A 13,203-nucleotide genomic window follows, 5' to 3' on the forward strand; every position below is an offset into this window, starting at 1 on the left:
TTTTTACGCAGCAAGTGGAATGCACTGCCTGACAGGGTGGGGGATGCAGACGTAATCACTGCTTTCAAAAGGGAATAGGATAAGTACCTGAAGGAAAAAAATTGCAGGACTGCAGGGAAAGGGTGGGGGAGTGGGACTGGCTGAAGTGCTCTTGCAGAGAGCCGGCACGGGTTCGACGGGCCGAATGGCCTCCTTCTATGCTATAACCATTCTATGATTCTATGCTGCCTGATCTGCTGGGTGGTTTCCAGCATTTTCTGCTTTTAGTCTTGCCTTACATTGTTCTGTTTCAAATCAACAGGCATTTTGAACAAAGGAGCTTTGAATTAAGAGGATCAGTGTGTAAACCCCAAAATATTTCTATGGCACGTAACTCAGCAGGCCTGAACACTTGGCAAACTTTGAATAATCGGTTGAGTGCTTGGACCTGGGAGACACTCAGCGATCATTCCCCCGCCCTGTTGTGAAAGATGATGCGCGCTAGGACCAGGGAGAGTTGGGTTTGACGAGGAAGTTACGTGTGTTGCTGTGAAGCAGGAAGTGGAGGAAATCTGCAGGGAGAGGTGAAGAATAAGTCAAGGGTTTGAAAAGTGTTGAATAAGTAGCAGGAAATCTTGGTGAGAGAGTGAGAGCTGCAGCTAGTGCCAGAGGTACAGGGGGTTACAGCACAGCAGCTGGCTGGGGCTAGGGGGCAGTGGGAGGGGGGCTCTGGGCTGGGCTGGGGGTGGGGAGCTGCGGCTGGGGGGGGGCTCTGAGCTGGGGGTGGGGAGCTCTGTGCAGGGGCTGGGGGGCTCTGGGCTGGGGGTGGGGAGCTGTGGCAGGCGAGGAGTTTGTCTCTGAGCTGGGAGATAATTGGTGGGGGGGGGGGGCATTGTGCTGTAAATGCTGAATAGCAAAATGCTGCTATTGTTTGTAACTGAGAGCAATTTTTAATTCTGGTCCAAATGCAGATTTTGTTCACAAATGAAGGGAAATCACCTGCATCTTTTATAAGCACATGCATTTTCAGTTTGCTAGTATATTATCAAACAGAATAAACTGAAGGTTTGTGACCATCAAAAACTTCTACCCCTTCACCCCAGCAGATTTGGCTTTACCGCCACCCTTGGCACTAGGCTGTGTCTTCTCGGGTTCGAAGGTATGCATGTATTTCTCTCTTTTTCTTAGCACTAGTTTGGTTTTCCTATTTACTCTACAATGTTGACTAGTGAGGATAGTCTTCCCATTTTGATTCAGACTATCCCAATTTAAATCCACTTTGTCACCTGGGAATGCTTCACGAAGAAGATGGTGTGGGATGGTTGGCGTTATGCTGATGAAGACCATGTTGTCCAGGCTTTCCTTATGGTAAATGCTGCTATTGTTTGTAACTGAGAGCAAATACCTAATGTGGAAGTGAGCCATGGAGACCAGAAAGGTTCTGGGTTCAGTTTCTGGTCTGTGTTGAGTTCTCTGATCCGAGCTGGAGTGACAGTATGAGCATTACTATTGCTTCCAACAGTCTTGGGTTAGAGATGGGGAAAAGTCAGACAGGGTTCCCAATCATGGTCATTATCAAGTGACTCCTGTTGTAGAGGGGGAAGTTGAGTGAGAATAGGGTCAGGCATAGCTGTGATGTGCTCCCTGGATTGATAAGCTGCTGTCCATCACTGTTCAGGCTCGCTTATGAAGAATGAACAATGATGGCTTATGGAGAATTGGGTAATGATCTGGAAGCCTCCCAGTTCCCATGGAACCCTGATCCCAGCAAGCAATTAACTGCTTCAGGGGAGGAGGAGGAGGGCTGGTGGAAGGGGGAGCGGGGAAATGAAATGAAAAAAAACTTTTATAGCAAAACAAAAACTTCTAATGATGCGAGTGGGAAATAAAGGCCTGATTAGACCAGCAGATTCTCTAACCCAGCTCTCTGTCAATCTCAAACCCAACAGTTTATTCTACTTCGATTCCCTGGTGATGGCATGCACAATAGAGAAGGTGTTGGCGGATGCAAAGGCCTTGGTGGAGCGACTGAAGGATCATGACAACGCAGCCGAATCTCTAATCGAACAGACCACCACACTCAACAAACGGGTGGAGAATATGAAGGAAGTTGGGACAGGACTCCCAGACCAGGTAAGGTGAAGACCAGCTGGCAAATAAGTCTTGAACTCTTAACTCGTACTGTTCCTCCCATGGAATGGATGCCCTGTTCCATGCATCTATGATGCCATGTGCCAGTGTATCTTAGTCCATATACTTTTCTCTAACAGTGACCCTGTCCATTCTGTCCTTATCTTTATGTCCCTCCATGGCCTTGCCCCAGGCTGCCTGGAGTCTTCTACACCATGTGTCCCTCCACCCTCCATTGCTCTGACTAGTCTTTTGTGCAGTTAAGAAAATTAATTCCTGGGATGTGGGTGTCGCTGGCAAGGCTGGCATTTAATGCCCATCCTTGGATGCCCTTGAGAAAGTGGTGGTGAGCCACCGCCTTGAGCCGCTGCAGTCTGTGTAGTGAAGGTGCTCCCACAGTGCTGTTAGGTATCACTTCCCCCTTTACCTCACCATTGGCAGCAGAGGCTTCAGCCACCTGGCTCTTACTCTCTCTGGAATTTCCTCCTGCATTTCCACCTCTCGCTGCTTTTTTAAAAAAAAAAAACAATCTCTTTGACTATGTTTTTGGTCAGGTCTCCTTAATCTTGTCTTTTCCAGCTTGGTGTTCTTTTTGCAAGCTCCGAATTTTGAAATGCCTTGTTTTTATATTAAAGTTGCAGTGGTAGGTTGGTTATTACAGTCCCTTCCTGTAGCTGACCCTCTTCAGTTTGTCACTGGGCAGTGTGGTATTTTCCCTATGGGACTTGCTGGATTCAGTCATCGAACAAGACCCTGTTGCTGACCATGTCATTCACAGCAGCGGTGGGCCCTCTGGTGATCCAGATCATGGGGTTGCACTGATGCACAATATACTGGTTCAGGAGCCCCAAAGAGCGGAAGGGGCAGGCTGGGAGGTGGTGGTGGGGGGGCAGGGAGCAGAAGGGGCGGGGCGGAGGGGCAGGCTGGGGAGCAGAGGGGCAGCCTGGTGGGGTGGAGAGTGGAGGTAGACAGACACTGAGCTGCATGAGCAAAATAGCTTTGTGCCAATTAAATCCTACTTGTTAATTACTCCGTATGTCTGTCTAATTAAAAGAACAAGCACCATCACATGAATGTGTAGTTCATTAGTAAAGTGAACAATAGCAGCAGCAGATCACTTGCTCAGCAAGGAATGGGGCAAAACGGCGACGATTTGAACTGTGAATTGTGCTGTAATTTCACTGCTTGATTTTCAGAACCAGGAAGATTTTGCTGAGCTGAAGAAGCTGGCCAGTCACAAACCTCATGCTATCCTCTCTCAGGAGAACACACAGATCCGGGATCTGCAGCAGGAAAATAAAGGTTTTGCTTTCCTTACTAATTAAAACATCTGTACGTTGCCTGATATGGTGAACTCGTGGCTGGTTATTTCAGTCAAAATCTGATGGAATTTTTGGTATATCTCATGCTTATTAAAGGTGAGGGATTTCATATTGGGAAAATTCAATGTATTTTTTCCTCGTCTTCAGTGATCACATCAAGCCCTTACAGATCAAGTAAATGGTCATGCCTGCTTTAGAACTCCCTCTACAATAACCTAGCAAGCCTGAGCTTCGAGAGCATTCCCGTCTCCACCAGTACAACCGCACGATTTCCTCTGCCGTTCCTCCTTAACCAAGAGTTTTATGTTGTAAGCTTTCCCTATGGTTATTCAGATCTCTCCGGAGATTAAATGGGCAGTGTCCATGAGAGCAATTTCACACCGTCTGTGGAAACAATAGACTCTGAGCTGCTAACATCACGTCATTCCTACAATTTTATGGCATGAGTGGGATTGTCTCATTGATACCAATTCATTCCCAAATTATGATCTGTTTCTTGGTGTGTGGCAGCTCAGGAGAGGCAGCCTGAAAATTCCTATTTGCAAGAGAATGAAAGAAAAAAAACACTTTATTCCCTTTGTCTATGCTGGAATTAAACGCAGATTCCCAGCAAGCGGACACTCTGAAATGAGCCTGGCTTATTTCTGGAAATTTGGAAATTTGAAAATGTCCAGCTGCCAAATAAATGTGTGTAGATGTTTAACGGGGAGTGAGAGTCATTACAGCACTGTACATAGTTACATACAGTGCATAAAACTGCCCATTGGTACATTCACTGAGCATGTATTCCTTTTGAATGTCCTTGTCACTAACTTCTATGGAAGGCTGCCCTATCCAAAGATTCAGGGGGCCATTTGCAAACTGTATAAATGTGCTGCACACACTCCATTCTCACTTCTACTTATTTGCTCAGCTGGAGCCTGGTTACTGTAACTATCATATTCTGCTTTTTAATCTTCAAAGTTGGATTGGAAAGATGTTTTTTGAAGTGGATGATTTTCCTTAGACAGGTAGAAGGATTACATGGTGCAGTCCTGAGCATTATGTTCCAGCAAGGTCCCAGCTTCAAACTGTCGCAGATCTGTGCGATGTTAGCCAATCTCGGCCAGGGTGGCAGTCGCGATGTCACAATTGTCTTCACTGCCCCTGAGCCAAGCAGGGAAAGTCAGCCAGGGTTCCCACTCCTGGGTCACTGCATAGCGTTCCCTTCTGGAAGGTGCAGATATGTGGGTGAAAGAAGGCTTGGGTTTGGCTGTGATGGACCCTGTAGTAAAATAGTCTGCTGATACTTGCCACCACAGGTCTGGTATGTTGGCTGATCTCCGTTGGGGTAGTGGTAGAGATGATTCAGTTTGCCTCTACCCAGGGCTTGAGAGGAAAAAAAGAAAGACTTGCATATCTATATAGCCTCTCACAACCACTGGACATCTCAAAGTACTTTACAGCCAATGAAGCACTTTTTGAAGTGTAATATGGGAAATGTGGCAGCCAATTTGTGCACAGCAAGCTCCCACAAACAGCAATGTGATAATGACCAGATAATCTGTTTTTGTTATGTTGATTGAGGGATAAATATTGGCCAGGACACCGGGGATAACTCTCTTGCTCTTCTTTGAAATGGGATCTTTTAGGTCCACCTGAGAGAGCAGATGGGGCCTCAGTTTAACGTCTCATTCCAAAAGACGGCACCTTCGACAGTGCAGCACTCCCTCAGCACTGCACTGTAGTGTCGGTCTTGATTTTTTTTTTTTATGTGCACAAGCCCTGGAGTGGGACTTGAACCCACAACCTTCTGACTCCGAGGCGAGAGTGCTACCCACTGAGCCACAGCTGACGCTCGCTGTACACAAAGCAAGCAGTGTTCCCAATATCAATCCAGTAACTCCTGGTGAAAATTGTGGGCAGAGGATTAGGCCAACAATCACTGTCCAGACTCCAGCCTTAAGAATTGAGTTATCAAAACCTGTAAAACTACCCCAGCAGGAGTGGAGAGGGGGAAAGGGCAGAAAATTAGCATGAAAACTTACCTTTTTAAACTTTCTAAAAGGATGAAGATTGTGCAGAAACCCAAGTGGCTTTTGTAGAAATGGGTTTATGATTGTCTTGCTTATCTAATGAGTTCCCATTCACCTGAGTAATCATAAATGTGAAATAGACTGAAGGACGTTAGTATTGATCCATTCAGGTATAAATTAGATAGAATTCTTTCTGAGGATAACATTTTGGGATACAGTAGGAGTAATTTGAGCCATGACTGGAGTGTAGCGAACTTGGGAGGAAAAGGGTGAGTTTGGACCCATGGTTCCCAAAGCGCTCCATCACTGGGGCTTTGCCTCGTGCCATGTTTGGGTCTGTTGTAGACTAATCGATAGACATTGATTGCTGCAATTAGTCAGCAGCTCCATTATCGTTGTCATGTGACTACCAGGAAGGTAGAAGGCAAATGCGACGCACGGTTGTATTTTTTCGTCCAGCCATTCCTATTCAGGGGTTGGGGAGGGAGGGTGGTGAGGGGAGTTTCCTGTTTCATCCAGTGCCAGTGTTTTACGAATACAGCAAGGATGAGCATGTTTATTACCTAGTGTGGTTGTCTCATAACCTGCTGGCGGCTTCTCTTGTTTCTGTCAGAGTTGTGGCTTTCCCTGGAAGAGCACCGCTATGCCTTGGAACTCATCATGAGTAAATACAGGAAGCAGATGTTGCGACTTCTGGCATCTAAGAAGAAGCTGGATAGTACACCAATTACCACTTTACACCAGGAGCATTCCCAGGTAATGAGTTGCATTCCCAAGTTTATTCCAATTTACAGGCAATTTACTCCCAAAATTGATCCTAGTTTAAACCAGGAGAATTCTTCTTAAGAGATTGAACTTGCAAATTCGTCTCGGTTTACATTTAAGATGAGAGGTAAGCAACTTTAGAAAAGGTTGCGGCAAAGGACCTTAATCCTGCTGGGCCTCCTTACCTTCCCTGTTACATAATGTTCTGTGCGCTGCATTGTTTGGGGTTAGAGGGCAATTTACATAAGCACTGTAAATGATGTCTCTTGTAGGGTTCCAGCAGTGTTACACTGCATTAAGTTTGACCTTAAATTTCTTTGATTTCGAGCACTGATTTATTTTAAGGCATATTTCTGCTTTGTGTAATCTAAACTTGTATCTGTAAAGAAAGGTACTGTAGATATTGAATGCTGAAGTTTTGTTTAACTAGGCTCTTTGTAGTGTATCGTTGATTCACCACTCTAGATTATTTCAAAGAACTGAGTGCCAGTTTTGTTCAATGAATTACCAATTGAACTTCCTGTAATTACAATTAAAGAATGTTCAATGACGTCTTCAACACAGAAGACAGTATAACATGTTAAATTGGGGATCTCCTGGGTCGCCGTACAACATTGTTGTGGACAAGCTATTTAACTGGGGGATTGCACAAGACAGCCTGCACATGTTCTCACCCAATGTCCACAAGTATACATTTTGTAATGGGATTGGTGAGAATTGGGAGAACAGTCTGATTTTCTCAGGACCCAAAGCATCCAACCACAGTCCTCGTTCCGGCTGGCTCTGTCAAATACCTATCCTGTTGGATTAAGATGTTCCAGGGCTGACCGTCATTGTGTAGACCCAGATTCTGTTCTTTTCTAGGTCCAGTGGACCTGAATGATCCTTGTTGCTTATTCTTGTACTTCCAGGAACTGCAAGCCCAGATAGAACAGATCTGTGACATGGCCACAGTAATGAGGAAAGCCGTTCAAGTGGATGATCAAGAGTACTGTCAAGTTCAAGAGAAAATCGCCCAGCTGGAGGTAGGAGTTTTGAATGGGTGCCGCAGGATTTCACATAGCCACTGTATAGGTGTTGCACTGACATGATACATCAACATTTATAAAACCTATTTACTGTCAGTATATCCTCGGTTTACATTCTTTAGGTTGCGGGGGGGGGGGTTTTTGTTGGACCTCGGTCTGTAGAGCTGCTTTGCTGCTCTTGAGTTGGGTTGTTGTTTTAAGTTCAGAAATGCCCTGCACTAGCTCCTGGATCTCCTGGTCATTGTCATCAAACCAGTCCTGGTATTTCCTGGTTGAGTGACCGAGCCTCTCTTCGCAGGCACTGATTATGGTGGCCTGGAGGGCAGACCAAGCAGACAAAGCCTCCTTGATAAAGTGCAAAGACCGCCCTAAATGGAGGAAGAGCATCCGGGAGGGCACTGAGCACCTCGAGTCTCGTCGCCGAGAGCGTGCAGAAACCAAGCGCAGGCAGCGTGCGGCAAACCACTCTCCACCCGCCCTTTCCTCCAACTACTGTCTGTTCCACCTGTGACTGAACAGTCCAATACGGGAATTACAGTCCCTGTCACCTGAGAATTCACTTTGAGTGGAAGCAAATCTTCCTCGATTTCAAGCGACTGCCTCTGATAGAAACATAGAAATTTACAGCGCAGAAGGAAGCCATTTGGCCCATCATGTCCACGCCGGCCGACAGACCTGCACGGCCCTTGGTCAGCAGCCCTGAAGGTTACATATAAACCTATGAACAATGATTATGATGATGGTTTCCACTTCATCGGCCTTCAATGTGATCATTTACTGGGTTCCAGTAATCTGCTGGTCGACTTTTTGCACAGAGTGTGTTGGGTTTCAGCCCTGAGGTGGGCCAGATGGTGATGGTGGATGATTCACCAGGTGGGAAGCAGGAAAGGGGAGAACATCAGACCGGTTTAGCCATCCATCACCAGATCTGGCTAGACCACATCAAGTGTTTCCTCTGCCAAAACCACCCACTATTCGAGAACCATCCTGAAGAACAAAGATAACCCTGGGATTCTTTTATCCACTGTCAACCATCTCCTTAAACCCCTGTCCCCTTACCCTCCACGCTGTTCTTCAAGTGTGAGGAGTTTGTGGATTCCTTTGTCACTAAGATTGAGACCAGCTGTCTCTGCTATTTCACATACCCTGCTTTCCCCTTGTCACTCAAGCTCTTCTTTGCCCCTGCCCTAGCCCTGAACTCACATCTCTCTCTCTGCTCTATCTATCCTTGTGCTATCTCCGAGCTCACCTTATCCAGGAGAACCACCTCCTGCTCACTTGATCCCATTTTCTCTAAACTACTGACCAATCAACTTTTCTTCCTGGGCCCCCATGTTGGCTTATATTATAAATGTTTCCTGCTCCTCAAGTACTGTGTCTCTCCCATTAAAATCTTCTGTCCTCACCCACCAACCCCCATCACCCTGGACCCCTCTGTCCTTGCAAACTACTACCCAATAAGAACATAATAGGAGCAGGAGTAGGCCATTTGGCCCTCGAGCCTGCTCCGCCATATAATTAGATCATGGCTGATCTGATCATGGACTCAACTCCACTTCCCTGCCCGCTCCCCATAACCTTTTATTCCCTTATCGCTCAAAAATCTGTCGATCTCCACCTTAAACATATTCCATGTCCCAGCCTCCACTGCTCTCTGGAGCAGAGAATTCCACAGATTAACAACTCTGAGAAGAAATTTCTCCTCATCTCAGTTTTAAATGGGCGGTCCCTTATTCTGAGACTATTCCCCCTAGTTCTAGTTTCCCCTATGAGTGGAAATATCCTCTCTGCATCCACCTTATCGAGCCCCCTCATTATCGTACACATTTCAATAAGATCACCTTTCATTCATAACGTCAATGAGTATAGGCCCAACCTCCTCAACCTATCTTCACAAGTCAACCCCCTCATCTCCGGAATCAACCTAGTGAACCTTCTCTGAACAGCCTCCAATGCAAGTATATCCTTCCTTAAATACGGAGACCAAAACTATACACAGTACTCCACATGTGGCCTCACCAATACCCTGTACAGTTGTAGCAGGACTTCACTGCTTTTATACTCTATCCCCCTTGCAATAAAGGCCAACATTCCATTTGCCTTCCTGATTACTTGCTGTACCTGCATACTAACTTTTTGTGTTTCATGCATAAGGACCCCCCGATGTCTCTATACTGCAGCACTTTGCAATTTTTCTCCATTTAAATTATAATTTGCTTTTCTATTTTTTTTCTCGCATGTTCCCACATTGTATTCCATCTGCCAAACTTTTGCCCACCCACTTAGCCTGTCTATATCCCTTTGCAGATTTTGTGTCCTCCTCACAATTTGCTATCCCACCCATCTTTGTATCATCAGCAAACCTGGCTACATTACACTTAATCCATTCATCCAATTCATTAATATAAATTGTAAATAGTTGAGGCCCCAGCACTGATCCCTGCAGCACCCCACTAGTTACTGTTTGCCAACCGGAAAATGACCCATTCATCCCGACTCTCTGTTTTCTGCTAGCATGAATAGAGGATTGGTTTACTAATATATTACCCCCAACCCCGTGAACTTTTATCTTGTGCAGTAACCTTTTATGTGGCACCTTATCGAATGCCTTCTGGAAATCCAAATATACCACATCCGCTGGTTCCCCCATATCCACCCTGCTCGTTACATCCTCAAAGAACTCCAGCAAATTTGTCAAACATGATTTCTCTTTCATAAAACCATGCTGACTCTGCTTGATTGAATTATGCTTTTCCAAATGTCCCACTACTGCTTCCTTAATAATGGACTCCAGCATTTTTCCAACGATAGATGTTAGGCTAACTGGTCTATAGTGTCCTGTTTTCTGTCTGCCTCCTTTTTTTTAAATAGGGGCGTTACATTTGCGGTTTTCCAATCCGCTGGGACCTCCTCAGAATCCAGGGAATTTTGGTAGGTTATGCATCCACTATCTCTGCAGCCACTTCTTTTAAGACCCTAGAATGCAGGCCATCAGGTCCAGGGGACTTGTCCGCCTTTAGTCTCATTATTTTACCGAGTACTACTTCTTTAGTGATAGTGATTGTATTAAGTTCCTCCCTCCCTATAGCCCCTTGATTATCCACTATTGGGATGTTTTTAGTGTCTTCTACTGTGAAGACCAATACAAAATATTTGTTTAAAGTCTCTGCTATTTCCCCATCTCCAACCTCCCTTTTCTTGTGTAGTTCTGTAGGTGTCAATGACACTCCAATGTGGTGAAATGTCAGCCTAGATAGTTTGTTGGCAGATATTCAACAAGGGCATCACACTAATCCTGTTCTCAGATGGAAAAGGCTGGAAACCTGGAAAGGGAGGAGAAGGAAGAAGATGGGGGTTAAGCAAGATCTGAAAAATGGCTTGTTTTATCAACATGTCTTAAACTGCACAAAGTCTCGTGGCGTTTATTTTTTCTTTTCTTTTTGTTTTCAAGCTTGAAAATAAAGAATTACGGGAGCTTGTGTCATTTAGTAAGGAACTATCGCTTCAAGGGACAGTGGACCAGCCCCCTCCCTCTGGAAAGTAACTGCTTGCTGTGCTGGACAATCCCCAAATCAAAATCCTACACCACCTCGCAACCACTCGAACAATGCCTCCAATTCACAGCTGGCTGTGTTACGTCAGATGTTACTGAGGCTGGCACAGAGGTGGAAGTCTCACCGGGAAACGAGTGCAGCTCCATCTTCGACTTCCTGTTACAGTGCTTTCATTGTCTTTGGAGAAATTTTTGTGAAGCATAAAATGTTTGAATTTTACAGGTGTCCTTTTCCCCACGACAACCCCTTCTCAAAAAAAAATGCATTTCCTTTTTCACACACTGACATTTATGTCCCATCACGACTGTCGCTCGTCCCCACACAACCTGTTTCTGGGAAGAAGACATGTCGAACAAGGCCTGTGGATCTCTTCCCACCCTGGAAGCTGCTCCATAATCCACCAACAGCACAAGCACCTCCGACTTGGCCAGTCCAGTTCTGCCTGGTTTATTGATCCTCTATCGAGAGAGAATGCCTCGTGACCTTTAGTGAGCCAATTGAGAAACAAAAAGAAAACTCACCACTGGCTCAGCAGCTCTGACTTTCAAACTTCTGACCTGAGTGTAATGAAAGGAAAGTCATGGAGAACCTATTGAGGGACTGACGGGGGAGAAATATTGATATACATGTATATATTTTTTAAGTGGATGTGATTTCCCTACAGCTGTACAGATCAGGAAGCCCCATGTTTAATCCTCGCTGGGTTAGTTAATCACTGCCATAGTCGCACTACTCATGTTCCAGCCTAAAAGGGCACAAAAATCAGCCAGGAATCCTGTTCCCGATTCCTCGACTCCTGCTAGAAAGTATGTGTGTGGACCTCTGATGAGGATAGATCAGACTTGGCTGTGATGCCCCACACAGTGAAATAGCCTCCTGATGCTCACTGTACCAGGTTTGCACAGCACGGATGGCCACCTAGAGCATCATCAGAGGCAGTCCCTCGAAACGAGGATGACTTGCTTCCACGCCAAAAAAGAATGAGTTCACGGGTGTTTCAATGAAGGACCTAATATTCCAGGTCCCGAACTACATCCTGAAGGGTGGAAGATGCCTCTGCGTGGATTTTTTTAATGTGTGGTGGCCTTTGCACATCAGCCACCACACGGGCTTGACAGCTAGGTCATGGTCCAGTGGCAAGGGTTATTCAAGATGACTGATGACCACCTCTGCTGCACGGATCTAGTGTGTACACATATCGCAATGTGGGGTGGCCCATGCTGCCCCTGGCCTCGAGCTCAAGCCTCTCCTGGGCCCCGATCACATCCCTCCACAGTCTCTCGCCGCTCCTTCGCCCCGATCTCGCCGCTCCTGCTGTAACTGCCCACGCTCCAAGCACCAACCTGGATAAGGCATTGAAGGACTGCTGGTGCTGTTGACACGTCACTTCAACATGGGTCAGCACCTTCAGAAGGAATGGGGGCGGGGAAAACTGAGGGGAACAGACCCGTGCTGGTCTTGTCCTCTCTGTTATGCCCGAGTATGGTTACAGTGGAAACTCGAGTGGATCTGAACTGTAATGGCTCTATCCCTGCTCTCCGCCGGTTAATCCTGAATTTACATAGGGTTTATAGGACATTCAGCCCAACTGCTCCACACGAGCCAATCCTGCTGCTTTACTTTGTTTTCCGTGCTTTTTTCCCTACCCTTTCCCATTTGTGTGGGAGTGGGATTGTGGCCAGAAGGATCACATCATTGAATTCAGAACATTATTTGTTACGCACTTAACCTGCTCTGATAGAAAATATTTTGGAAAATGTTGCAGTTGATGAAAATGGAGATGGTCAGTACAACAGTATTTCATCCCGATTGAAATGGGAAAGCCTCTGCTGGGCTAATTAGGGTTTGTGTAATGGAGCTCTGCTCATCTTGCATCTCCAGATTTAGAAAACTGTGGAACTAACGCTGGAACCCTTTAACTAACTTGCTCAGCCAAGGCCTACAGTTTGTAAATGCCCAAATAAATTTTCTCAATGTATTTTTTAAAGAAATGTTTCAAGATACATATCCATTTTATTTGAGTGTTTGTACCAGATGTTGTTTACAGAATCATAAGTGTACATTTAAGTCACAAAATATGGTCAGAAAGGACAGATTTAAAAACCCACAATACAAAACTATCACTTTGATTAAAATTCTATTAAGACTGTTATCAGTGGAGAGTTGTAAGCATGACTCCGGTGATGAAGATCTAACTGAGTTTTTTTTTGTAACGTGTTCTGTGTCTTACACCGCACTGGTTCAGTTCTGGCCTCTTGCACATCCTAATTTTAAGCATCATCATCATAGGCGGTCCCTCGAACGAGGATGACTTGCTTCCACACAAGTTCACAGATGTTTCAATGAAGGACCCGATGTTCCAGTCCTGAACTCCAATTGAGGGGGTGGAAGATGTCTGTGCATGTATTTT

The 13,203-nt window shown here is 45.6% G+C and overlaps 1 protein-coding gene across 7 annotated transcripts; it reads left to right on the forward strand.

Annotated features, from left to right (window-relative positions):
* The first annotated feature begins 488 nt into the window (after positions 1–488).
* On the forward strand, positions 489–12,906 carry sike1 (suppressor of IKBKE 1). Of its 7 annotated transcripts, none has more exons than XM_070858800.1 (7): positions 527–563; positions 1,086–1,138; positions 1,929–2,112; positions 3,306–3,411; positions 6,060–6,202; positions 7,123–7,236; positions 10,691–12,906. In XM_070858800.1, exons 3-7 carry the CDS (start codon positions 1,954–1,956, stop codon positions 10,781–10,783), a joined length of 615 nt encoding a protein of 204 aa, XP_070714901.1. In that variant the 5' UTR covers positions 527–563; positions 1,086–1,138; positions 1,929–1,953; the 3' UTR covers positions 10,784–12,906. The 7 variants fall into 7 exon arrangements, with proteins under 7 accessions (XP_070714898.1, XP_070714901.1, XP_070714899.1 ...); XM_070858795.1 differs by having other exon boundaries at positions 557–617; positions 1,083–1,138; XM_070858794.1 differs by lacking the exon at positions 527–563 and adding an exon at positions 565–650.
* The last annotated feature ends 297 nt before the right edge of the window (positions 12,907–13,203 follow it).

Source organism: Pristiophorus japonicus, chromosome 17 (genome assembly GCF_044704955.1).
Source record: "Pristiophorus japonicus isolate sPriJap1 chromosome 17, sPriJap1.hap1, whole genome shotgun sequence".
NCBI lineage: Eukaryota > Metazoa > Chordata > Chondrichthyes > Pristiophoridae > Pristiophorus > Pristiophorus japonicus.

What these genes read in the sequence shown, in the direction of transcription:
- sike1 (XM_070858797.1), top strand. Translation starts at nt 1,954, where the DNA reads ATGGCATGCACAATAGAGAAGGTGTTGGCGGATGCAAAGGCCTTGGTG. An exon ending in TACACCAGGAGCATTCCCAG is followed by an intron (nt 6,203 to 7,122) that starts GTAATGAGTTGC and finishes TTGTACTTCCAG; the next exon opens with GAACTGCAAGCCCAGATAGA. An exon ending in AGAAAATCGCCCAGCTGGAG is followed by an intron (nt 7,237 to 10,690) that starts GTAGGAGTTTTG and finishes TTTGTTTTCAAG; the next exon opens with CTTGAAAATAAAGAATTACG.